This window comes from Amia ocellicauda, chromosome 9 (assembly GCF_036373705.1).
Source record: "Amia ocellicauda isolate fAmiCal2 chromosome 9, fAmiCal2.hap1, whole genome shotgun sequence".
Lineage (NCBI taxonomy): Eukaryota > Metazoa > Chordata > Actinopteri > Amiiformes > Amiidae > Amia > Amia ocellicauda.
The window spans coordinates 18,306,858-18,333,788 of NC_089858.1; the positions used below are offsets into that span (position 1 = coordinate 18,306,858).

The following is a 26,931-nucleotide window of genomic DNA, read 5'->3' on the forward strand; positions in this document are numbered from 1 at the left end:
AGAGCGGTGCGCCCCCCGCAGGATCGTGCGGGCACTGCAGGCACCGTGGGGGTTTAAAAGCTCTTGCTGAGCCCGAGCCAGTGACAGTGAGAACAGGGATCTGCTTGGAAAAAGTTCGTTCGGGATTTCTAGCTGAAAGACATGGCCAACAAACCGCAACCTCCTTTCCTACACCTGGCGGAGCTGACAGCCTCCCAGTTCCTGGACATCTGGAAGCACTTTGATGCTGATGGTCAGTACAGATCTTCAACCGCTAATTTGAAATCTTTTCTTTATTTCCCTTCCCTCGTTATTATGCATTTTCTTTCTTAGTATTTTTTTCCAACTGTAAGTTCATTTTTATTCATTTTCACGTAAAAAAAGATGCTACGTGTATTTTGAGTTTATTTGATTTCACGGAGCTAACGGATTCTTCTGCAAACTGGTCATCCTGAATTGCTGAACTAGATGCTTCCACACGAGATCCGCTGTCATTGAAATCCCTCTCCAAGAAAATACTTAAAACTGCTTTATATCGTCATAAATTGAGAACACGCACTTTCTCGTGATTTGAGGTTTTCAAAACATCACTGTGTAATTTTAGTAATGCTATTTTACTATTGCACAGACTTCAATCACTATTCATTTGTGTCAAAACTACCTAGGTCAATTCAGTGGGACAAATCCGACATTAACAGTTTGATTATTAAAGTAAATAAATAAATACATCATTAAATACACATTTACAAGCAAGTAGATTTTTATGAAAACTTTCAAATAAAAACGAGCAGATGTTTCTTAACACGGTCGTTTATTCCAAGAGGGTAAGATGGTCAGCATTAAGTAGTATAGATGTAATCATAGTGGTTTGGTTGTTGTCTTCTTTGACAATTGGAATGGTATTTGTTGTTATTGTTATTATTATTTGTGAGTAAACAGTATACGTCATTGAACATCTCTTATGGCAAGATATTAAGGTAGTTACAAGAGCTGCAAGAAACTTAACCATTATTGAGCGATCACAAGACTTTCCTTAACACATTTTTCCAGGATATTAAAATCCACGGAGTGCTTTTTTTATAGTAAACAGACCTACTAGAAAATGTATTTGTATTACTTCATACGTTTTTTTATCCAGGATACTAAAATCCAGTTAGACTAATAAGAAAAACTAATAACAATAACATTATCAACGTTATATCGTACATTTTCTTTATAATGAAAACGATTAATCTTTGATATATATATATATATATATATATATATATATATATATATATATATATATATATATATATATATATATTAAAGAGATTTCGTCTGATATAAATGCAAAGAACTGAATCTGTGGGTTCAAAGTCTCTCCCTACTGTGCGCATCACCCGAGTTGTTGGTAGGTTGGGAAGCATTGCTGTTTGTAGAAAGAAGTAGAAACACATACGAGCTTGTTTCTCTAATCAAATTGTCATCTTCGCATGCAGCCGACACTCACTTTCTGAGTATTTTTACTGATGGAAGGTTTTACCAGATTTTAAACTGTCCATTTAAAAACATTTAATTGCTTAATTCTCTTTCAGTACCTTGTCTATCAGGATATATACATTTTCACTGACAATATAGAGGTTTTTATTTTGTAAGGATAAAGGAATCGAAACCCACAGACACGATAGTGAATGAAGTACCAACTCTAAACACAGAGACTTCTACTGATTATTACGTTTTTAAAATTAAAAAACAACAACGATTTCCATTTCAATTGGGCGAGTCTGCACGGGTTTTCTCTGGATACTGGCATAGCGCACGGCATCACTCATTTCAGTGATGCACTTCAGATGCAAATGAACTGCATTTAAAGTGTTACTATTCTACTTAACATTAGTTTCGACAATAAACAAACAAATAAATAAAAGTAGGCGCGCATACACAGAGACACAGATATGACTCCATATGCGCTCTTATCTGGGAGCTCCTTCCTCCACAGGACCGCTGAGAGGCTGGTGTCTCCTCGAATCCCTCCAGTCCGTTTAGTAAGCAGTATGTTTGTGTGTGTTGCCATTTTAAATGCTATCTTGGTCCTAAAAAAATAATTGTTTATATATATATATATATATATATATATATATATATATATATATATATATATATATATATATAACAATCTAGACGTAATCAGGAATTCCCAGATAAGTATTAAAAGCACACATGCATTATTAACTGCATCTGAAATAATTTACAACAAAATCATTTGCAAAGTGTATTATATATGTAATAATATATTACATATGTATATACTAGAACACATCAATTAATTATAGAAACACGGAGAGAAGGACTAATGCGAACTGACCCATTTATTTCCCAGGACGACACAGTTCCTGTTTGATCCAAGCTTACTATTCAGACATTAAAAACTGCACACCAGGAACAGAGCACTGCCTCCTGTACAGCTACATATTGAAATGTCGGTAAACCTAGCATGCACCTTTTAGAAGTCTGCATTGTGACTGGCACGGAAAGTGTATTGGGCTAGCTGTCAGCATCCTCCTCTCTTCATTAAGCACCGCTCTAGTGCCAAGACAATGAAGTGTCTACCTGGGAGGTAGTGTGTTGGGGTGGACAGTGTGAGTACCATTCCAAATGACCCGGGTCAGCATGGCATCATTAGGGTTTCTCAGTGGGAAGAAGTAGCTAGATCTTCCTTATGATGCAGATGCATTGAGAGTATGGAAGTGAATGCCAGCTGGGCACAGAATGCTCAAGAGACGGTCTATCTAATGCGAGTCAGATACGTTTGGCTAAAAATAAAAAGGGAAAAGTGCTCCATTTGCTCTATTCCCTGATGGGCATTCTCACCACCTGTGCTATGAACTGCAATGGGCCATTTCTCATTTCTGGAGGGGTGAGAGTGCAAGAACACTACCACCTGAATCAGTGTGTGTGAGAGAGAGAGAAAGAGAGTGTCTGCTTGTGTCTCATCTGTGACAGCACGTCTATATGCCAGGCAGAGCTTGTCTCTACTCGGACATTGACAATTACACCCTGTTGTGCCAGTATGTCAGACAAGGTTTCAAGGGGAAACGTTTTGCTGAAACTTCAGCTGTGGTCAGCAGATGGCTCCCTACTCAGCTGCACCATCTGAGACAGGTCAGGTTTTACAGCTTCCATCCCTGTATCCCACTGTTCCACATCACATTGCAGTTTCAACTGCAAACCAGACCCCCCCAGACTGGTGACTTACTGAATCAAGTCCCCGAGAATGTAGAGCCTGTGCATACACTAAATTGCAATCAGCTTAATTATATATATATAAAATCAAGCTAATAATAAGAATTTTTCCTGCTCTCACTAAACAGTAGAATAGCTTATATAATATGACTCACCTCTCACCTCTCCAGAACATGAACATTAAAACCAGATTTACTTGTTTTGACATCCCTATTTTTATAGAGGGTTTTGCAGAAATTAGATACACATGCCACAACTAATTAGATACAAAGAAAACAGCAGCACTTGAATCCAAACCATTAAGGAGTATGGAGTTTTGAGTATGGAGACCTCAGTGGTCTGCAGGGCTCTGCTGATGCAGTGCGAGACATGGTGTGTTTCGGCCTCTCTGGCCCTTGTCTTTGACAGAACAGTTTTGGGCTCCCTCTTGTGTACCAGTGTACCAGTGTACTCGCGTGTACCAGTATGCTGATGTGAGAATGAGATAGCAGCTCAGGACATATGGAGCCTATCATGGGAAAGTAAAGTGCAGTAACAGTTACAGGGCTGCCAGGAGTCAACTTTTAAGTGCTGCTTGACTCCTCATATGGACCACGTTTTGACAGGCCATTACTATTTCAGGACCTCACTGCCATGTTTACATGGAACTAACATCATTTTCGATGAGCGTTAAATAAAAATGGAACTGCCATCTCTTTGCTTACACTTCCTCTCTGGTATACACATCCCTTTCACATGTAGATTCAGTTAATCTGCAGCTACTGAGGCTGCGGAGAGATGACTAGCAATGCTAGTTTTTCAATGGTGGGTAATATGCATAATATGCATGTGGGCAAGAGTGTGTGTGTGTGTGTGTGTGTGTACGACCAGGGAATTTGTAGTGTAAAAAGAATAAAACAAACTTCAGCCCCCTGATTCCAACAATAACCCAGATTATTGTAGAATGAGTATTTTTCATAAAGTTATGTCCTGTCATCCAAGCAACATTAAAAAAAATAAAAAAATCTCAACAAATGTACCTGGATCTCGGCCACATACCCAGTTTCCCTTTTGTGGTTCTGTCAGACTGCAAACAGTTCCTCTGCTGCTGTCCGTTCCTAGACGTTGAAAGTCAAAGTGTTCAGCAACATGACACACACTTAAAAGCCTTACAAAACAGTTGTACGTGTCCCTATCCCTGTGTGCAGCCACTTGCTTCCTTAATGGCAGCAAGAATGTTTATGTCCCTATATCACAGGCCCTCATTATGGGTAAACAGTTACAATAAGAACATTAAATCGGCAATAGAGGGAGCAAACTGCTGCACAATAATAAAACACCACAAACAGTCCCTTCACCTAGGGCTTCATTAAACTAACGTGTCGTAATGTGCTCTTGGTTTTATGAATATGGTAGATTCCGTTGACAGTCAGTGCTAACAAACGCCTGCTTATAAATAAATTAAGTATTCCTTTGCAATCTGTGTGTTTGGGGCACAAGTTAAAAATGCAGCTTTGCAAATAAATACATTTGGGCAGTATGCCAATAACACGACTAGATTTAAAAGCATTGAGGGAATCCTTTTGTGTGTGTGTGTGTTTGTGTGAGAAAAGGGATTTACCTTTAACTGCAGATTTCCTTTTAAGAGTTGTTCTTGGGTGCATTAAATGATGGTGTGTCAAAGCACCAGCTGTGCTGCAGCCAAAAAGCTTTTTTTATTATTATTTGTATTATTAATGAGCCTCAACCAATCAGATGGCAAAGTTGCAGGCTCAGATTAATTTGACCAGGGGTGCTGTGAGTTTAGGGGAGTTTTAGATTAGAAACAAAACCAAATATGAAAATGAAGATTAATCCAGATGACAATCCACACATATAATCTCATATCAGATCGTGTGTTGTTGTTTCTGTGGGTTTTTATGAATCCCTAATTTCTCAGATAAATAAAATAAAACTTCAAATGCATTTATTTATTAATTTCAGGAAATATTGTTTTGGCAGCTTTTGTATGCTTTCCTAATACTAACAATGCATTCATTTCCCATCAGCTATTTTGTGGAAATTGTTTGACCATCCACTTTAAAAAGCCTACAAATTAACCAGTGCCCGACAGACTGCAACAACTGATCCTAATTAGCTGCTTAGTATCAACAGGAAATTGTGCATCAAAATCTGGATGATACTCAAATAAGATAATTAATTTAAACATGTATGGGTGTAGTCTGGTTCAGCTGTATCTGAGCAGTCTGACAACCCTGTATAAGTTAAACAAGCGCTGCACACACATCTGCAAAGCTCACTGGATGACTACGGACAGGAAATCAAATCTCATCCTCATCCAAATCTACCTGTAGAAAGAACAGACGGGAGGCTTGTTTTTAACATGCTTTGCAATTAAACTGGTTTGTCTGAATTGTCATACAAGTCTAACAGTAATATTTATTACGTTTTTTGTGTTTGTGTTTGTTTGTTTGTATTTGTTGAAAGAAAGTCAACTGCTATAGGCCTCCTAGAAACTGCTAGCCTCAAAAATGCACTGTAACAAAATCTAAATCAATCAATATATCAATCTATCAATAAATAAAAATATCCAGCATTGAAAGGGTGGCTGAGCGGAGACTTGACATTGAGATAATTGCCTGGAGTCTCTGGGAAGAAATCTGAAAGCCAGTTCCTGTAAGAGGCCAGTGCGGAGAAGCCAATGGGTGTGTGCGGTGCCTGCGCCCTCCAGCCCATCCCTGCTGGCTCCTGCACCTCCTGACTGGGGCCTCCTTCATCATCGTTAACCCAGTCTCTGATCACACACACATACACCCCCACAGCCCTGCGGGGACACACAGGGACGGCTCTCCCCTTGGACCTTCTTAATGTCTTTAACTGCGCAGCAGGATTGAAATGAACAGGGCATATCACAGATAAACCCCAGGGGGAGAATGGGACATTTTAAGTTCTCCCTCCTGTCGGGCCATTAACTGGACCCCCTTCAGAGCCGGCTGTGTTAGTACTCTGAGCAGCCTCTTCCACAGCACGTCGGCTGTGTGTGTGTTGGTTTGTTAGTGTGTCCCTCTTGTCCTTATGCTTCATACACGGTAGTTTGTTTACCAGAGCTATACCCAAGATCATATTTTCACCTAATCATGTAATTGTCACGAGAAGTCTCAAAATGTCTGGCGCTGTGTTTGGTATTATGAGTTGTGATGATCCAAAGTTTTAAAGGCTCGGTTTTGACCTGGCCTGACTGGGTCTTTTCATCAGTCTGAGATTATCTCTCTGAGGAACTGGAATATTTTGTTTAGCATTATCTCAGGCTTCCAGGAGAAGGGGCAGATAAACAAGAAAGTGCCAGCTTTGAAATTTTATCAAAGCTTTTTTTTTTTTGAGTAACTGTAATGTAAAATTACAAACAGAAAATTAAACAAACTATGTACTGTGGTCCATGGTCCTCTTAAAGACGGACGGCTCACTCTTGTCTGCTTGTGAAATCTGGTAGTCAAACAGGAGTCATTAAATTACATTACACATCTGGCTATGAAGTTTAGAAGACTTCAGTACATACACCATCGGGGAATCACAGACTAAGGCTGCAGGGGCTGAATTTCAGGATACAACTCGGTGGTGGGGGATGACTCACAGACACACAAATTAAAACTTTTGTTTTCAGTTGTTTCCAAGGGAGCATTTATAGCAGCTAATGGCTCACACGGCCTGAATTCCAAGCATGCAAAGGAAGATCATTTCATGAATATGTGAGATGTTTTTTTTGTTTAGTTTTTTGTGCCATGTTCTGGCAAATCAGCAGGTTTTAATTCCCTCGAGTAAAAAGATAAAGTCTGCATGTGGTGAACGGCTCAATAACTGCAGCCCATGCTGACTATCACTTCAATACAGATGGACGGATGTATCCTTGCATTATTATACTGCATTCCTGGGAGTATACAGCTGCTTAGAATGCTTAGAATATATATATTTTTTTTTTTATGTACCTTATTTGGTCTAGTTTCCTTACCTCCTGCTGCTGGACTTTATTTTTGTGCTGCTAATTTGATGTGCTTAAGGCAAAGCCCTGCATTTACAGTAGCAGGTAGTCTTTATTCCAAGCCACCTGCTACAAGTACCAGCTTGTGTGCCTGTGGCTTACTTTCCTGTAATTAGTGGGGAATAAGCAGTGATAAAATGTTAAGGATTAAAAATGTTATCTCTGCTACACCTGCAGGAAGGGAGCCAGGGTGGGAGTAGCACCAATATCAAGAGTAATCAGCTGTTCCTTTTCTATTTCTGTAGCACCTTATATATATTTCAAAGGCTTGAGGCTGAAGACAATGGATTGGAGCCGACAAACCAAAAACATCATCAAAAAGCGAAGAGTACAGTCAAACACAAGAGCAGAGGCCAAAACAGAACTGCACAGGCTTGCATCAGATCTGAAAGGAGATCAAGTGCCAATGTGACTTATTTAGAAAGTAAAATGCTATTTTAGTGGATTGGATCCTGGCAAACTATTTCAATAAGCATATGTGTAGCTGACTGGAGTTAGGGACTTCTGACTTTGTGTCATATTGAAAATTGGTGACAGACAATGATATAGAAAGTGTTGAAAATATCACAGGGCAAAAACAAACAAAAAACTCTTTCTCTGTGATGTTAAAAGGTTGTGGTTTTAGATCTCTGCTGGCCTCCTTTGTCTAATAATTTGGTTAAATCAAAGTGGACTGTCTAGGATGGAGCACACCCCATTTGCCTAACAAATTTCTAATAGGAAAAATAAGTGATCTGCTGTTTTAGGAAAATAGTCTACACTAAATCTGGGCCACGGCCAGGTGTTCTGCACATCATTGTTGACACTACCTTGAAATAACGTTGGGAGCCGGAGAGAGATCTGAAGGCATTCACTAAAATCTAGACACATTCAGCTGCATCAACAGCCAGGGAAACTGTTTGACTTCTATATAGAGTTCTCAAAATATGATATGATTTAGATTTTACCCATTTGTTCTTTATGTGGATCGCAGTCCTGTGGTGAATCATCCAGGGTTATTTTTGTATAAAGTATGTTACACAACTTGTTGAATGTTTACGGATGCATGTTTAATAGTTTGAATGCAGCACACATCGGCATGGCATATCAGGACCCTCTTAAAAAAAGAGTGATTATACTTCATAAGACCCTTATCCTGCGTCAAGTGATCGTCCATTTATTCTTGTTTTAACTTAATTCATTTTCTCGGTCCTGGTGATCACACATCTAATTTTGATTTCATTTTTGAATGTCTTTATTTAAATATCAGCTTCCCTCCAGAGCCCCCAACTGCATCATTGCTCAGTACAGCTTCAAAATGTCACTTGAATCCAAAGGCGTATACGGGGATAAAAAAAGAATTAATCAGAGATCTTAAATCATCGTTGTACATCAAAGCATTGAAAACATTGTGGAAATTTCTAGTCGAGCAGTGAATGGTGTCAAGGAGAGCACAGCTATGCAGAGTAAATACATTTCAAGACCAGCACTAAGAATTCAGGAAATTGAGTATGAGCTGTACAAAAAACAAATTAGTTCTAGAGTGCCGCAATGAACATGTAAAAACTGGATGGAATTTATCAAAGAATGAAGAATGGATTTGCTGGTTGACTATACATGGATGAGTAATTTGTTAGTGATTTTGTAAAAATGACCAAGATCTATTTTCATAAGAGAGGAAAATGTGCCTCACAAAGAAACATCAACAGGACTATCTAGGTAGCATGGTGTTCCTAGTATTCAGTTAAACAATGACATGTGTGCGGGCCATGTGCTCTGATCGAAGCTTAGTAGGGTAAAGAAGCTGAAAGATCCATCGAGGGAAAAAAAGACACAGCAACAGCAGCATCCTCTCCTGCAAACACCCTCTCCTTCCCCAAACCTTTCAGCTCCTCTTGAATAAATCAGAATCCCAGACTAAAGCCAGCCAACATCATTCTTCGGGACTTATCGAGGCTTTTTACTTCACCGGCTTTTTTATTTCAGCATGATTACGCTCTAAGTCACTGTAGCATCACATTATTTCCTCAGACAGATTTACTGTGATGCCAGCTAAGAAACATGGCAGGAGCTGAAGGGTTGATGCAGTTTCCACTACCATGTCTTGGCTTCGCAAACAGCGTTGCACACAGGGCTTCACCGCTCCAATCGAATGACACGGCTGATTAGTTTGACAAGGTAAAACAGAGTGTTGGGGGAAACGGTGATGCGAACAAATTTGAACAGAATATGCAGACATATAATAAGCAGAGAATACTGCTTATACTTGGATTGTACACAAAAGAAAATAAAAAAATAATGCACATGGCCACACTTCCCAGGCTTTCACCGCCAAGCAGCAAACAAAATATGTTTTGGTATGACAGAGAGACAACAGTTCTGGTAACAGGTAAGGGCAAGCGCGATCCCTGTGAAAAATCTGCACCGCTTCCTTCATGTGAAAATTCCCAGGCGGTTGCTGAATTAAACAACAGATTGGAAAGCCATTCATTTCTGGGATAGGGAGGGTATTTTTTGAGGATGTTAATGAACATGCCGCCAGTTTCTAAAAGTAGGATCTGGCTGTCAGCCCCGAGATTTCCCTTTTGTCTCTTCAAATAAATGAACTTCAAAGACGCCAGGCAGCAAACCAACTCCAATTAGAGGAAGACAGAGCTCGGAGTCAGGCCTCCTGGTGGTGCGTACAGTGTACAGAGCACTGCTGCTTCACGCAGTTTTAATTAAGCAGTTAGAGATGGTGGGGTGCCAGTCTGAACAGATTTGAGACTTAAGGAAGAAAGGTTTTGCTGTTCCCCAATGTAAATAAAGACAGCAGACAAAAAAGGCTGCATTTTACAATCTCTATTGCAGTGAAGGCATGAGGATGTTCCATACTATAGTGTTCGAGTTACTAGTTTATATTGTTATTATTGTAATTATAATTATTGTAAGACTTGAAGGTCTTACTGCAGCTGCTGAAAAGATCTGGAGATTTTCACTTTTGTACCATTTTATGTTTTTTTTTTATCTGAAAGTAAACTACAATAAATTATAACCCCTACCACAGAAAACTGAATGGAGAGTGAACCAGTAGGGAGAGGAACTGTCAGTCAATGGCCCTTCCAGTCTACTGCAATCTTTGGCACAACAAGCTGTTAAATCCCATAATTGAATTGAAAGGTATTAAGGTGGTTGTGGCTGGCAATGGGATGCATTGGAAGGAGGGCGGGGGGGTTGGTTTTCCTGGCAGCAGGATATACTGTACATAAGATCTATGTAAGGCAGAGCACACATTTCGATGTCGCAGTGATCTGTGTGGCAGGAGATGCAGCTGGAAGTGTCTGTTTTGTGGCAATTTTAAGCATTAAGGGTTAAGGCATAGTGGCAGTGCTCAGTGGGCATAAAGCTCCTGAAGTCATCATCCACCCAGCTGGCAGTCACAGGGGTGAACCCGGAGCCCTGAGGAAGATTTGTCGACAGGAGATGGAGAGTAAATGCATTTTACATTTCCTGTTGGTTTTGGGTGATTTTTTGGTTCATATATCAAATAGCTTTGTTTTCTTTGTGTGTGTGTATGTCAGCGTTTATATACACACCAGCACATACTAAGAGTATGCACAGAGGTATGTATACACCACAACACATACAGTGAACAGGTGTCCCTTGTCATGCCAGATCACTTCTGTATCCAGTATGTGTGATATTGCGCCATCAAAGAGGGTTTTCAGTTGCTGTGAGGGACATAAGGTTTAACTGGTAACAGACGCACCCATTCAATCTGTCCAGAAGTGGTACATCTGGTATGAGTCCAAGTCCTGTCAGTCTGCTCAGAAAAGGTGGAGGTGACAGTCTAACGACTCCATCTTGAGGTGCTGACAATAATCCTATAACAATTCCTATTTGCTGTGGTGGGATTGGCTTCCTTTGGCTGCCTCCCAAACTTAAGCGTACATAAAAACAAACCAACACGAATGCTTATATAACGCTGGGCAACCGTATATGGCAGAACATTTTTAAGCACACGCTTAGGACTTGGGTCATTTCGTAACCTACTGCATCCAATTCCCCACACAACAACTGGGAGCACTGGTGCAGAAGGAAATACAACAAATGTGTGGACATAGAAACGCAGATCTACCTAATCAAAGCATGAAACAGACAAACAATGCTCCGGTTCCCTCTGTGATGCTAATCATCACTTACTTAACTCTTCCAGGAAATGGCTACATCGAAGGAAAGGAGCTGGATAATTTTTTCGGGGAGCTGGAGAAAGCACGGAGAGGAGCAGGAGTGGTGAGTGCCATTGCTGATCGAACATAACCTGCCTCGAACACTCATCACATGCTCAGTAGGCCGAATGATGGATCCTGTGCCAGCAAGGTCCTCCTGAGTGCAACAGATAGGAGATCAGACAGACAGACAACAACTGACAATAAAAAAGCTTCAAGAATAGTCCAGGAACATCACAAGTACTACAGCACTAGGGACCTCTGACAATGTTTTTGTTTTGTTTGTTCGTTGCCTTTTTACGATTATATTTTTGTTTTCTTTCTTTCCTCCTCTCTCATCAAGTTGAGTTAATTTAATGAATTATTTATAGTTGTCTGAACCAAATTCCCTTGAGAATTGCAATGACAGACTGAGGGTATGGTTCTGCACTTGGGGGAGTAAATCTTTATTCTAGTCCGTAACATTTACCATTGTGTCATTTGATAAGAATTACACTACCTCCACGACCCAACAAAAATAAGCTGAAACACAAGGCCTGCATCATCATATTGTACATTTCAAAAATGATACACAGAGTTGCCTATTGTCATCCATATCCACATATGTTTTCCATCCACACGCTCAACATGCAGTTACACAGCAATATATACATGGATCATAGAACCAAACAAACAATTCAACTCAGTAGGTTTTATAAGAAGAGACTGTGTGAATTATGTGGTTGCTTATAATAATATACCAATAAAACCACATAAACTTTGCTCTATAGTTTCTTTAAAAACTGACTCTCTTTCATGTGTTTGACAGGACTCTCCAAATGCTACTTTCACAGAAAAGATGAAAGAGTTCATGGGGAAATTCGACAAGAATGCAGATGGGAGAATTGAAATGTCAGAGGTAAGGCTTAAATCAGCCAAAGCTACAAATGTGAAAATAAAAGGTGAAAAGACACTGAAGGGATACAAAATGTATCTCTAATAATATGAGTAATAATAATGGGGTGATCCAAAAGACCACAAGAAGACTAGCTGCTTTTGTGATAAAGATGTCAAATTGTGCTGGATTTGGAGGAAAAGGAGAGATCGATTTTTCCTCTCTGAAGTGCGACTAGAAGAGCTTGTGCTGTAGAATGTGACATAACACACTGCCTGGAGCAACATGCCCTCTATCCAGCCGGGCAGCCAGTTCCTGTATGAACTGGATATGCAGTCTTGCTGTCTATGTGCATGCCGCAAGAGAAACGTGGCACTTAAAAAAATATATATATATACTTTTTTTTTTTTTTTTTTTTTACAATGATGCCATCTCTCAATTGGCAATTTTTATCACCACATCACTACACAATATCTCCATGTTGCGGTGGTTGTATTTATTTCCTTCTGATTCAAAAAGTGACATCTTTGCTGCTATTTAATTTGCACAGCCAGGCTTTGAAAGTTATTGAATATCCATTGCAATGTTCACCCCTATCCAAGAAATACAGCTGTTGTATGACATGACCGTTGCTGCTAGTTTTCATTACAAAAAACAAAACCACGCATGGCAATGAGAAGTCTGTGAGTTGACACTTTAAAATCCTAGTTACTGTTTATGTTGTGCTGTCTATTCATCCATACGGAAACTGCCATCTATCTGGACACGCGGCTTTGTCAGGCCCGGCACTGCTGTGTGTCCTGCTCAGCCCAGCAGGTGTACAACTCTCAGTTGGCTGCTCTTCAAATTCGTCTTTCAACCCCAGTCTCTCATCACCTGCCCCTCAGCAGCAGTGACATCCACTTGATAATTACCTGTTTCTATTCAGGGAAACTTTGAATGGCTTTAATTTATCTCATATTTTCTCCCAACCAAATTCCTTGAGTGATTCCATATAGACCTGGGAGGATACTCTGTCACAGTATGCCACCTCAGAGCGGTATTGGAGGATACATTTACCTAGGCCTCCTATCCACTTACTTTTACAAGCAAAGCAGAATTACAGTAGAAGAAAACAAATATAAATGCATCTTAAAAGCGAGACAAAAAATGTGTGGGGGGGGAAACAATACAAAAATATGTACTCTGCAGGGGAGACTACATCCTTCTTTTGGGAAGGGTGACAGGGCTGAAATCAGTTGCATGTATTACAAGTCATCTCTGTGTTGGAAAGAGACTAATTTAAACTTCAAGTCATGAAAGACAGCTGTGTGGTTCAACAGGGTCATAGTGCTCTGACAGCATTTTACTGTGTTGTCGCCCCTTCTCCCTCCTCACATCTCTCTCCTCCTCTTCCCTCCCCCGGCACCCCTCCCAGCTGGCTCAGATCCTGCCCACAGAAGAGAACTTTCTGCTGTGCTTCAGACAGTTTGTGGGATCCAGTACCGAGTTCATGGCGGTGAGTGAAACAGTCCTAATGTCCGCTGACCAACCCTCAGTGTCACTCCTTGTCCTGGAGGGCCACAGCCCTTGCTGGTTTTGAAGGGACCTCATTGGCTTACAAACCCAGGGAGACAGAGGCAGTTTAGACCAATTAAATTAATATTGTATCAATTTAAGCCTACAAATGATCCAAGCGGAATAAGAAATTCAGGAGATATGGTGTCTCTAGCCAGGATTAGGAGCAATGTTTTCCCTGAAGGGTCTGTAATTCACTAATTTCATTAACAAAAGCCATTCTCTTGACCTAGAAGAAGAAACTGATCCAAGAGAAAGCAGAGCTTTCAGGCAGCTGCCCAGCTACACACATGGGCTCCTTTCTGTGGTAGTGCTGAAAAACAAATGGGTTTGAATCAGATGTTTGTTGCACAAGTGGAGACATTTGTGTGTGCCATATACCATTTACCCCTATACCCCAGCACAGTCCAGCAGACAAACCACAAAGTGTCAAAACATCCCTCAGCCCAGTAAAGTTGCTTTAGATTGATAAGGTTTAATGAACTCTTGAACTGTGGTATTAAGCCCACACATTGCGTTAAGTGCAGCTGAACAGACATTACAGTAATTTAATAAAAGGCAGCATAAAAAATGTATTGGCAGAGATGGTGCAGCACTGTAGAATGATGCATAGGCTAACATTCATATATCACGGAGTGATTTCCTTTTGTCCAATTTCAACAGAATTGGTTCAGTTCTCCCCATCTGATACTTTAGGTATGGTTTTATATTCTTTGTCTGATTCATGTGAACACCTGGTGTAAAAATACACACAGCAGAGCCATTGTATGTGGAGTGTATTAATATGTAATATACATCAAAGTCGTAAGCCTGTCTCTTTAAATCTCCCTGCACTTGCGGGAATTTCTGTGGGGGTGTATGTGCCATTAGTTAATGTCATAATCTTCTGCCTGACTGATATTCTCAAAGAGCAGGATTTCTTTGCAGCAAAACAACATGCAACAAAAGGCTTCTTTGCTGGAAGATCTCGCTGGGAAGAACAGGGATGGTTAACCCAAATCCTCTTCCTCTGTGCTTGGGTCAGAGGTGCTCCCTGCAGCATCCCACAGTGTTCGTATTTCACAGAGCTAACTGAGTGTACGGATACTGTCCCGCTCCCAGGGATTTTCTGACATTTATTAACGCCAAGCTGTATTGCTTTTTGAATACAACGTAATCCCAAAGTAGGCTACCACAGCAAATAATGCACGTTTAAACTATACTTCCACAGAGTCCTCTCGTGCTAGTTGTTTAATGTGTAGTCAAAATGAAACTGAAACTGAATAGAACAGAAGCACCTAACTTTGTTCACTGTAAACTGCTGTATCAACACTAAACTACTAATCCCAATATAAATACAAGACAGCCCTCACAAACTGGTTTGTATCTGAACAGAATAAGAAGTCAGAGCTGTACTGACAATGATCTGATATCTTCCTGATCAGGCTCTATATGCTTTTCTAATTATATATATATATATATATATATATATATATATATATATATATATATATATATATATATATATATATATATATACACACACACACATATACTGTATATAATACAAATATGTAGGCTTTCTCTTCTAGATAATTTTTTTACAGTGGGGGAATCAAACTACCATTACAGAGTGCTCTGATGCCCAATATATTCTGTACTGCTCATGGCATCACTTCCTCATGTCAGTCTAAGCAGAAAAGAAAGCAATCAAATATTACAGTGAAAAGGACAGAGGTTTCATTTGCTGTGATAATCTCTCAGTGGGGAATTCTCTATTTGCGCAAAATAACAGAGCAGGGAAGCCTTTCTATTGTCCCAAATCATGGGCAAACCTTTCAAGGAATGCGATGTGGAGAAATCTATTTTTAAGGCTGTCATATATTATGAATAGCCTGCTGCATGTCTCAAAAGACAGAAAAAGTTAGCATCTATCTTTGATAAGAACGTTAGCGTTCATGGGGGTTCTGGTTTATTGAAATATAAATCAAAATATTTTTCTCTATTTTACATTTTAGGATTTGCAAGTTGATAAAAAAAATCACATACATACATAAATAAGATGCTTTTAGGAATAACCAAATGTGTGATGAGATTTATTTATATGGTCGTGCTTCTTAACAGATGTACACTAAAGGATGATAGCTTTGACTCACAGTTACCGCTCTTTAATAAACCCCTCTTCTTTAAGGTGTTTAGCCCCGTTATTAGCAGCTGACAGGCTTTGATTTAATCTTATTGATTGCTGTGTTTCTCTTTCTCCAAGGCATGGCGAAGGTATGACACAGACCGCAGTGGATACATTGAAGCCAATGAACTCAAGGTAAGGTCTCCCTGGTGCTCTGGCAACCTGGGGTCACACAAAATCTTAAGACCCTTGCACCATCATCTAACGACCCCATTAGTGCAACACCAACATGGCACTTCAGAGATCATTCTGTTACTAGACGCTAATTGATCCCATTGCTGCCTACTGCCAGTTGTGCATCACCCTGGTGAATTGGCTGCAGTAATATGCCCAGGGAATGTGTACATTTACCAATCTCTGTCAAACTCAATGCATCTCCAGCCTTGATGCCCTTTATCAGTTTCCACTCTCTCCCTCACACACACACACACACACACACACACACATATAGCTCTGGAAAAAATTAAGAGACCACTTAACATTGATTTCTGAACTTGGAGTGGTCTCTTAATTTTTTCCAGAGCTGTATATATATATATATATAAATGATTTTTAATGAAATAATAATTGTGTCCTTCAAACTTTGCTTTTGTCAAAGAATCCTCCATTTGCAGCAATTACAGCCTTGCAGACCTTTGGCATTCTAGTTGTCAATTTGTTGAGGTAATCTTAAGAGATTTCACCCCATGTCTCCTGAAGCACCTCCTACAAGTTGGATTGGCTTGATGGCACTTCTTACGTACCATACGGTCAAGCTACTCCCACAGCAGCTCAATAGGGTTGTAATCCGGTGACTGTGCTGGCCACTCCATTGTAGACAGAATACCAGCTGACTGCTTCTTCTATAAATAGTTCTTGCATAGTTTGGAGCTGTGCTTTCGGTCATTGTCCTGAAATTGGATCCAATCTAGCGCCGTCCACAGGGTGTGGCAGGGCTTGGCAAAATGGAGTGATAGCCTTCCTTCTTCAAGATCCCTTTTACCCTGTACAAATCTCCCACTTTACCACCACCAAAGCACCCCCAGACCATCACATTGCCTCCACCATGCTTGACAGATGGCGTCAAGCACTCCTCCAGCATCCTTTCATTTTGTCTGCATCTCATGAATGTTCGTCTTTGTGATCCGAACACCTCAAACTTGCTGATTCGTCTGTCCATAACACTTTTTTCCAATCTTCCTCTGTCCAGTGTCTGTGTTCTTTGCCCATCTTAATCTTTCCTTTTTATTGGCCAGTCTGAGATATGGCTTTTTCTTTGCAACTCTGCCTAGAAGGCCAGCATCCTGGTGTCGCCTCTTCACTGTTGACGTTGAGACTGGTGTTCTACTGGTACTATTTAATGAAGTTGAGGACCTGTGAGGCGGCTTTTTCTCAAAGTAGACACTGTAATGTATTTGTTCTCTTGTATTTGTCCTGTGCACCGGGGCCTCCCACTGCTCTTTCTATTCTGGTTAGAGCCAGTTTGCGCTGTTCCGTGAAGGGAGTAGTACACAGTGCTGTACGAGATCTTCAGTTTCTTGGCAGTTTCTCGCATGGAATAGCCTTCGTTTCTCAGAACAAGAATAGACTGACGAGTTTCAGAGGAAAGTTCTTTGTTTCTGGCCATTTTGAGCCTGTAATCGAACGCACAATTGCTGATGCTCCAGATACTCAACTAGTCTAAAGAAGGCCAGGTTTATTGCTTCTTTAATCAGCATAACAGTTTTCAGCTGTGCTAACATAATTGCAAAAGGGTTTTTATAATGATCAGTTAGCCTTTTAAAATGATAAACACAACATGCCATTGGAACACACCTATGTAGATATTCCATTACAAATCAGCCATTTCCAGCTACAATAGTCATTTACAACATTCACAATGTCTACACTGTAAATTGCTTTTCTTTTGAAAACAAAGACATTTCTAAGTGACCCCAAACTTTTGAACGGTAGTGTGTATATATATCACACACACATACACCAGGAGTCCACAGTAAATTTAGCTTCCAATTAAACAACTGCATTTCAATTTTTTGTGTGTGTTGTCCTTGTTGTTTATTTTCTATGTGCTGCATATTGTGCCCAAAGCTCATTACACAATGTGGCCAATTCTGGTGCACACACCTGTTACCTAGTCTGCAGAGGCAACGAAGCGTCCATCCAATATTGACACAGAAAGTGGGGGCATAGATCCCATGGCAGCTGCAGAAGGGTTCGCCTGGTTCAGACACCAGAGCTTAGCTTTCCTGTCCAAGGCAGGTGAAAACCCTTGGCAGTCTGTTGGGCATGCTGTGCTAGCTAACAAGCCTAGGCACCCAGCAAGACTTTTAATAGTAATTAAACAAAGTTAATTAATGTTTAAAACACAAAGGGAAATCACAATCTGGAAGGGCAGATGCAGGCAGGAAAACGTGCTTTAACAATTGCGCTTTAACCTTGATGGAAATCTTTGTGTGGTACATTTTATTTGGATTTTTTCATCAGCCATGACCTCCCTGCAAGAATTCTGGGAGAAAGGACAGATGGAAATGCATGCAAAATGGCTATTGAATAATAGACGGCTTGAATAATAATATATACAAATTCCTAATTCTGGAAAAAGCTGGTTGGGCCCAAAAATTCAAATGTAGGTAGATTAGGTAGATAGATGAGAAGAATTAAATGGAGTGGTATAAATTTGAAAGATAAAGCCGATTAGATCAGCAAGAAAGGCAGATAATATCTTGCCAAAACATGAACAACAAACAATGCACACAGACTGGCTCGCACAGATCTCTGTTTATCAAATTTGACCAAATAATTTTCTGCTGCTTCCCTGCAATCATGCAAAATACTTTAACAAGACAGCAGATACAGAGCCCTAGCATACTCCCCGCTTAGATAAGCAACAGATCTATAATCTAGAATAAAATGCATGGTTATCTCAAACAAAAAATTTACAACAGGTAAAAGCAAAGCAAGGGTAAGTAGTTAACAGTACTGGATGACAGAGTATAACGTGGGTGTTGTTTTTTTTACTTTTGAAAATGGCGTAATGTCACTAAACAGAGTCACGTGATTCTCCTGACCATCCAACTGGGAAGTGTCAATGCAATTATTAGTAGATGTCAACTTCCTTCCAATGACACTAGACCTCCAGCTGCTTTGAGGTAGTACCCTTGGCAGGTCCAGATAAGGCCTGACTATGTGGAAAGCAGGGTTGGGGTCAATTCCAATATAAAAAATTAGCTTCATTCCAAATTCCAGTTCCAGTTATTTTTGCCATTGGCATAATAGACTCTACTGGAATTAAATTTGAAAAAGTAATTGCAAATGGAATTAGAATGGAAAAACTGTAATTGACCGCAAGCCTAGTGGGAAGAGACAGCAGTAAGCACCCACGGACAGGAAACAGAGTGGCTTGTCTTTGCAGGGCTTCCTGTCTGACCTGTTGAAGAAGGCCAACAGACACTACGATGACCAGAAGCTGCATGAGTACACTCAGACAATAGTAAGTGCTGTAATTTAGAGTGCTCATTCCAGTGGATATATTCAATACTATTACCTTCTTAGAAAGATTGTTTTAATATGCCATGTAGTTTTTATATTGCATAGATCAAAGTATGATCATTAAAGCAATAGTTAAAAAAACTATTGTCAATGCACTGAACTCCAGGTGCTGCAACTCACAGCTGGATACAAAGCATTTAACAAATACATTGTGTCCTGTTAAGTACTCAAAGCAAGCAGGGATCCTTTTAAGAAAGTAATAGTATTGCTTATTTGCACTAGAGGCCTATGTAAGCCCTGTATGCTTCAGCACTAGGCAGGGAGGGAGAGAGGGCCTCCCTGCACAGAGATCAGACACAAATTGATTGGTTTGTTGCCAGGAGCGGTGGCTAGATGGTTCATATTGACCATCTTTAACTGCAGCTTTTATCTGTAGCTTTTTTTTCTATCCCACCCTACAATTGTGGTTGTGAAAGGGGAGTTTTGATGTGCATTGAGAACACAGGCCACAGGCACTCCGAATAAATGTATGTAGGGCTATATGAAATTCGTGTTGCGGAGAACACGGACGGAATCACAGAATTCAGGGTAAAAAACAAAAATCAGGCACGCAAACACATTACAACAAAGTCAGTTTAAATAACATTGCAATTAAACAGTACAGTGGAACTTGGAACGCATGAAAAAACTATTTTTAGCACCTTTCAACCACCATACACTATATACGACCTGTAAAAAAAAAAACAATAGAAAAGCACCGCCCGCCTCTCGTGCCGCTTCACTCTTGCTACTGCAGCTCCATTATCGATTGAGTGAAAACAACAACCAGCTACTAAATAAGAGTTATAATGGTGGGTCTCATCCTATACAGTCATACAATACATGTTTGTGTATCAAGTAAAGAAAGGACACACAGCATGTGGCCAAATAACTCCTATTAAATCATATTTCATTATACAAGTATTTACATGTTATAAAGTTAAAAACAAAACAAAACATGACACTCACAAGTTGAATCTGATGCCACCAGTCTGTTGAAAGATTGTTGTGATGGGACATTGAAAACAATTGGTATGTATGTAAGCATGTAATTAATAAAAATAATAATAATAATAATAATAATAATAATAATAATAATAATAATAATAATAATAATACCATTACTACAATGCATCCAAGGTGACAAACATGATTCATTAATAATTTAAATAGAGTTAAGCAAAATTAATCAATAATTTGTTAGAAATACAAACTTGTTTTTGCACAGCTGCTTCTCTGCAGCTGGTGAGGAGGGCAGTGGCACACTGAAGACACTGTAGTCGAAACTGCATACTACACGTACCTACATAACAACATGTCAGTACGTGTAGTATGGATAGTATGCGGTTTCTAATACAGCCACTGTCTGTTCCTCTTCTTTCCAGGCTTTTTGTTTTGTTGTTAGAATTGTCTACTAACTCTGTAGACTGTGGGTTCAGATCTAGTTTTGAATCTGTGTTTCTTGGTAAAGCACATCGTGACATCCCCGGCATTTGAAAAGCTGTGGGGGTGAAGTGAGCCCAAATCACAAAGTTATCTGATGGTCAGAGACAATTATTTTTACTTTTTCAAAAATGTAACTTTAATAAATTGTCTTATTTATTGGATCTTTTGTGTTCCACTTGTGATGAACTCTTCATGATTGCTGTTTCTTGGCAGCTCACATTTTCAGTTTCAAATGCTATTGTCTTATATTTATAGTGCAAAACAATGCATTAGCCTATATATTAGAAAGGTATTATAATGTAGTTCATGGATAGTTAGAGTCTTTTAGGGTTTTGGGCTTTAAATGGGCATTCAAATCCTGATCTGTGGGGAAATGAGGTCCATCTGCTCATATATTAATGTTTCTCTATTTACCACAGCTATGTGAATAAAAATGGGTGCTTGAACGTCGAAAACATAGTACAAACTTATCAAACACATTAATCAACCCCCTCCCCACCCCCTGTGTTTGTTCTTTAAAAACTGAAAAATCCAGTATCAGGATATAATAAAACAGATTTCATATAGCCCTATGTATGCTCCATTGTTCTCAATGGTGGCAGGAATGTAGTCTTGTCCTATGATAATTGACTGCAATTGATCAAGAGCTCTCCCTTTGATTCACAAAAGGGCAGCCATTTAAAACTAAGCTCTCCAATTGTAACACTGGCACTCCAATTCGTCTGAACCATTCAGCTGGTTATTGGATTTGTGCATTAGACTCCTCTATCACATCAGGAGACTTCTCTATTCCTACATTCCAATTTCTCTTTATACTTATTGGAGTGGCCTTCTCCACCCCATTGGACAAAGTGTACTGAAGTCTATATTTTGAGAAAAAAAAAAATTAAATTAAGTTTCATTAGAAAGCACTTACGAACGGTTTATATCAGTGTCTATCGAATAGCATCTTATTTCCTAGTGTACGTTTATGACTATAACCATTTTACTAACTGATTTTACTTAACTCAACTGACATTCCACAATTCTTCACTTTACCAAAATAAAATTTAAAAAATAAATGCATAATACAGTGGGGGGAGTAGATTGACTCTTCTAAAAAAAAAAAAAGATAGCATTGAATCCTGTGTCATGTAAAGAACTAACAGTCTAACACTTACTAAGCGACTTTCTCTTGTCTGCAGCTTAAAATGTTTGATTTGAATGGAGATGGGAAGCTGGGACTATCGGAAATGGCCAGGTGGGTGGTTTCAAAATAGTTTGGGGTTGTCGTCACGCTGAAGGTTGTACTAATAGAACTGAATTGGTAAGGTGTTTCATATGCAAATGTATTACAGTCAGGAATTATGGCATCTCTAGAAAGGGTGTCATATTTTTGTATTGTGTTATTATTATTATGAATTATGATGCTGAAGTTCACTTTTGGTGAAGAGGCATCAAATAAATTATCCCAAATGGCCGGTGTTCAGTATTTTCTTTGCATTGTCATTCCAGGCTACTACCTGTCCAGGAAAACTTCTTACTTAAGTTCCAGGTAAGGATATTATGTTGTTATTATTTTGCATTATAACTGGTCATGCACACTTTATGAAATGTTAAAAAAAAAAAAACACTAATTATCCAAATCAAGTCATAACATTCACAGCTATAATCAGAAGCATCCGGAATAAGTGCTGCACAAACACTGTATGTGTTATAATGTTTGTAAACAGCTTTGATCAATGATATTGCCTCCAAAACAATGGTTGCTTTTTTTTCTCTTCTGAATAGTTTGCCCAAAATTCTGCAATTAGAAACCGTTGAAAAATATGAGTATCTATTAAAGTTGTATAAAGAGCAGATAAAAGCAGCATCAAAGGCTCGGGAGAAAAACAAACACACATAGAAAACACCTCATTATTGTTTAAATTGGATGTGGCTGCCATCAAAATGACAAACTGTTAATTAATGCACCATGACAACAGTGACAAGGAGCCCTTGCAGACAGGACTCTGGGCTATGTGTGTGTGGTAGATGTAAACAGCCTGTGCATCATCGGCAGCTCGTGGTTATGTATCCTATGTATTGTGGTTATGTATCCATATGAGGAGCCATGCCAGTTTCATTCGACTGATGTAAATATGCTGAGAAAATAGTCCTAAGAAGTCTTTGCAATACCACTTTTAAAGATGGTATGCAGGCATGAAGGGGGGTTTCTTGTCCTCAAAACCTGAGGCTCCAATAAGCATCTGGAATCCCTGTGTATAAACCCTCATTGCCATGATAGCAGGGGGTCATTTCCTTTTCATTCCACATTCTGCAAACTGGAATTTGTAGTCCTAGATGCAGTTTCATGTTTTTTTCCCCTTCCTTTTTCAAAACAGGGAGTCAAATTAAACTCTGAGCAGTTCAACCAAATATTCACATACTACGACAAGGTAAGTCTGATCCGCTAAACTTACATTTACATTACACAAAATATCATGTGTTGTGCCATTGGCTTCTATTCGTTGTGTTATTTTGTTTCCACTTATAGTTCTGAGAAACTTAAAATGTGTACAGCAGTGTGACCATAACCTGTTTAAGCTTTCCCAACACGTTCATAGGCAGCGAGTGTGAAAAAGTAAAAGAACAAATATCCTTGTGTGGAACCAGACAGAGACACACACACACACCTTTCAAACTTGCCATCATATCCTGCAAACACTTGAAAGGAAAACTGGATGACTGTGACACAGGTGCATTAAAATATATATATTATTTATCACCTGGAGGGCAAGAAATGCGACATGGTTGATTAGTCGCTCTTTACCTTGACTGCTATTCAAACGCCAATTTCTCTTCTGCTCACCTGGTGGATTAAATTAATTTGCGTGGAGCACCTGGACCCTGTGTGGGGATTTTGCCAGTACTTTTTCATTACCACTCTTTGTTTGACTCCTTCTAAGGGTGACAGTGGCTAAATGGTACGACCACAGCACACAAGGGCTTTAAAACTGAATATTGAACATAGACAACATTGCGTGAAACATAAGACCAACATGATTTAAAAACTGGATCAATTCACAAAAGATGCATATACCTGAGCTATTATTTTTAAGTTTCCGTTTTCTTACAAAGGATATATCCTTTCAAATCAGTCTGATTAAAGTACAACAGGGCTTCTTCCTCAAAATCAGATTAAACGTAAAGAAAACAAAAAACAACCACTGCCAGCCATACCCTGTACAGCAACATTAGAATTCTTACTGTTGTAAATTAATTACACATGTGGTATATCAAAGTCATCAATAACAATAGACAATTAATCTATTTATGACTTTGATTAAATACAGTAGCGTGGTATGACATGAGCATTGTTAACATCTCAGAGCGGCGAAAGCAAATGCCTCTGAACAGCTATAATTGAATCCAGGACAGTGGAGGAAGCGGCCTCTTAGCAAAGCAGATATGACAACTATCTGCGTGGCGCTCAGTGACCTAGGTATGTCATCTTGCACCAAACATTCAATTATAGATAAAACGCGGGGGCCCTGTGCACACACCTGATTCAGAGTGCATATTAATGTGTGTTTACCAGTGCTGGGTTCATTCGTCCGGCTAGCAGCTGCAAAAATTCCGGTATCAAAGGCAAAAAAATAATGAAAACAAATTATCATCAGCTCAAGTGCACCTAAAAACAAGACGTGCACAAATTAAATTTTGCAGAGCATCTACACACTGACAGTGTATTATCTGCTGGTAACTGCAGCTACTCCCACAACATACACAGTGGGAAAATACATCACAATCTTATATATATTTGAATAGCTGACTGAAACTTAACTTTTCTCTCCCTTTTCTTCTTCTATCCCCCCCCCCATTTTCCTAGTCGCATTTTGCATATTACAAGAGGAGTCCCATCTGTTCTCCATGCAAAAGTGAAATAGCATTTTCTATGCACATGGATCGAGGTCTTAGTTGAACGATTCCGATTAAAAACACAATCTGGGAAGTTTAGTAAGAAGTGGTCCGGATTTTATATAATTTTATTGTACATTTGATTTACATTGGAGGTTGTGGGGAGTGAGCACTTCCTCTGCTTTAATACCCCTTCCTGCCTGAGGTAGGCACCACTGTCATGTGATATCCTCAGGGGATTCAGTGCTGACCATGTCTTGGTGGAATGAATGAGGCCAGTAGGTTCCTCTGGTGGGTGTCCGAGAACGTTCTTGTGTGTGGCAGCAATGTCAGTCAAAATAACAGTAAAAAAAATGCAAACCGATCCACAACAAACAAAAGCAAGTTGTTTTTTACTTTTCAGTAATTTTCCAGGAGTACTGTGCCGCAGTTTGCCTTTTTATTTTTTCTTGACAGTTTTAACTAAATCAAAATAATGGATCTACAGGGAATTCTCAGGGAAACAGCTGTCGTTTTGAGTTTTTTGTTTGTTTGTTTGTTTGTTTGCTTTATATGGAGAAGTGAATTATCCAGTGGTTCGTGCGTCATTGTTTCAGTGCCACATTGTAACCAACTCCTTGTTTCTCTCCGATAAGGATGGGAACGGGTACATCGATGAGCAGGAACTGGATGCTCTGCTGAAAGATCTCTATGAAAAAAAACAAAAGGTGAGGAACTGCTATGGCCTAGCTTAAGAGCTTGGTTTTTGAGGACTTGCTTTATATCAAGACATTACTGAGGATGGCTCATCTGCAGCAAAACAGAAAAAATGAGAATGTCCCACACCTAGTGGCTTGTGCAAAGACTAATGATAATAATAATAATAATAATGTTTGTTGGCATAGAAGCACTTTATAGAGAAGTTTTATTATTAAGTCAGAGGCAATTATGTCATTATATGTAGAGTAAGGAAGAAATAATTTCCTCCTGCCAAAGCACCAAAGACTGAATCCGGCCCAGTCTCTTTCTCAGATGACTGTTGGATGATAAATGCTTTTTACCCTTCACTGGCCATCCAGGCCTTTCTGATCTTGTGCCCTTTGACCTTTCCCATGCTGTAGCAGGAGATGGACATACAGAACCTGACAAGCTACAGGAAGAGCATCATGTCCCTGTCCGATGGAGGCAAGCTGTACCGCAAGGAGCTGGAGATAGTGCTGTGCCGGGAGCCCCTGGTGTGAATGGAAGCCAGGCCCCTGAACCTGCCCTGACCCTCTGACCCTCAACCCAAGACCACAACCACCTCCTGCCTAAATTTACCAACACCAGGTGCATGTGCTGGGCTCTACCTTCATCAGTTTTGAGCAAATGTGCACTAAAAAGCACAAAACCCACCCTCTCCCCCTGCCTCCCTAGCTCCCCGGGTCCCCCCACTACTCCTCCCAATCGCAGTCAGGCTGTCCCCTCGAGGGCGTCACCATCAACTGCGGCTCGTTTGTTTTTTAACTTTAAAAAAAATATAGATATATATATATATTACTGATAATGATGTTAATGCTAACAACAATATGAATATAACAATGATTACTATTTTAAATGCTTGGTTTGAACTCTTTCTTTTGTCTTCATCAGCTTTTCCTCTTCCTCGGTTTTCTTTATTCTCTACAGCCCATTTCTTCCTCTCACTCTCTCTCTCTCTCTCTCTCTCTCTCATTGTACCACTTACCTTTTATTTGGACCTTCTTTTGGGTTTTGGCTAATACTGTTTAATCGAAGATGTCACTGGAAACAACAATAAAGATATCTGAAGATCATACCAGTTGTCCGGTTATTGTTATTATTTCCTTGTTGAGAAACCTTGATTTAGTTTTCCATTCATCTCTGTTTCAGAGGGCGGATATAACTCGTGGTCTATTCTGGCTTGTTGCCTAATATGGGCTATTGACTAGAACAGACAAAACCAGTTTCCAGCTGCAGCTATTGCACTGCATTGATGTATAGTAATCCTTGGGAAAAATACATGTCCATCTGGTGTCAAACATCACAACAAAACACGAATTCCAAGATTTGGTCTGCAATTCCTGTACCACAGTCATGACTAATTTCTACTGAAATC

General features: G+C 39.6%; 1 protein-coding gene across 2 annotated transcripts; it reads left to right on the forward strand.

The window, feature by feature from the left end:
• Positions 1-67: 67 nt before the first annotated feature.
• calb2a (calbindin 2a) lies at positions 68-26,629 on the forward strand. Of its 2 annotated transcripts, none has more exons than XM_066713584.1 (11): positions 68-232; positions 11,394-11,470; positions 12,215-12,304; positions 13,698-13,778; positions 16,083-16,139; positions 19,396-19,473; positions 22,142-22,197; positions 22,452-22,491; positions 23,321-23,374; positions 25,472-25,543; positions 25,940-26,629. In XM_066713584.1, the coding sequence occupies exons 1-11, from the start codon at positions 142-144 to the stop codon at positions 26,054-26,056; spliced, it is 813 nt and encodes a 270-aa protein (XP_066569681.1). In that variant the 5' UTR covers positions 68-141; the 3' UTR covers positions 26,057-26,629. The 2 variants fall into 2 exon arrangements, with proteins under 2 accessions (XP_066569681.1, XP_066569680.1); XM_066713583.1 differs by having other exon boundaries at positions 69-232; positions 25,937-26,629.
• The last annotated feature ends 302 nt before the right edge of the window (positions 26,630-26,931 follow it).

Bases quoted from the DNA above. Each gene is read 5' to 3' on its own strand.
- calb2a (XM_066713583.1), top strand. From the start codon at position 142: ATGGCCAACAAACCGCAACCTCCTTTCCTACACCTGGCGGAGCTGACA. The intron at 11,471-12,214 runs GTGAGTGCCATT...TGTGTTTGACAG, and splicing joins CACGGAGAGGAGCAGGAGTG to GACTCTCCAAATGCTACTTT. The intron at 23,375-25,471 runs GTAAGTCTGATC...CTCTCCGATAAG, and splicing joins TATTCACATACTACGACAAG to GATGGGAACGGGTACATCGA.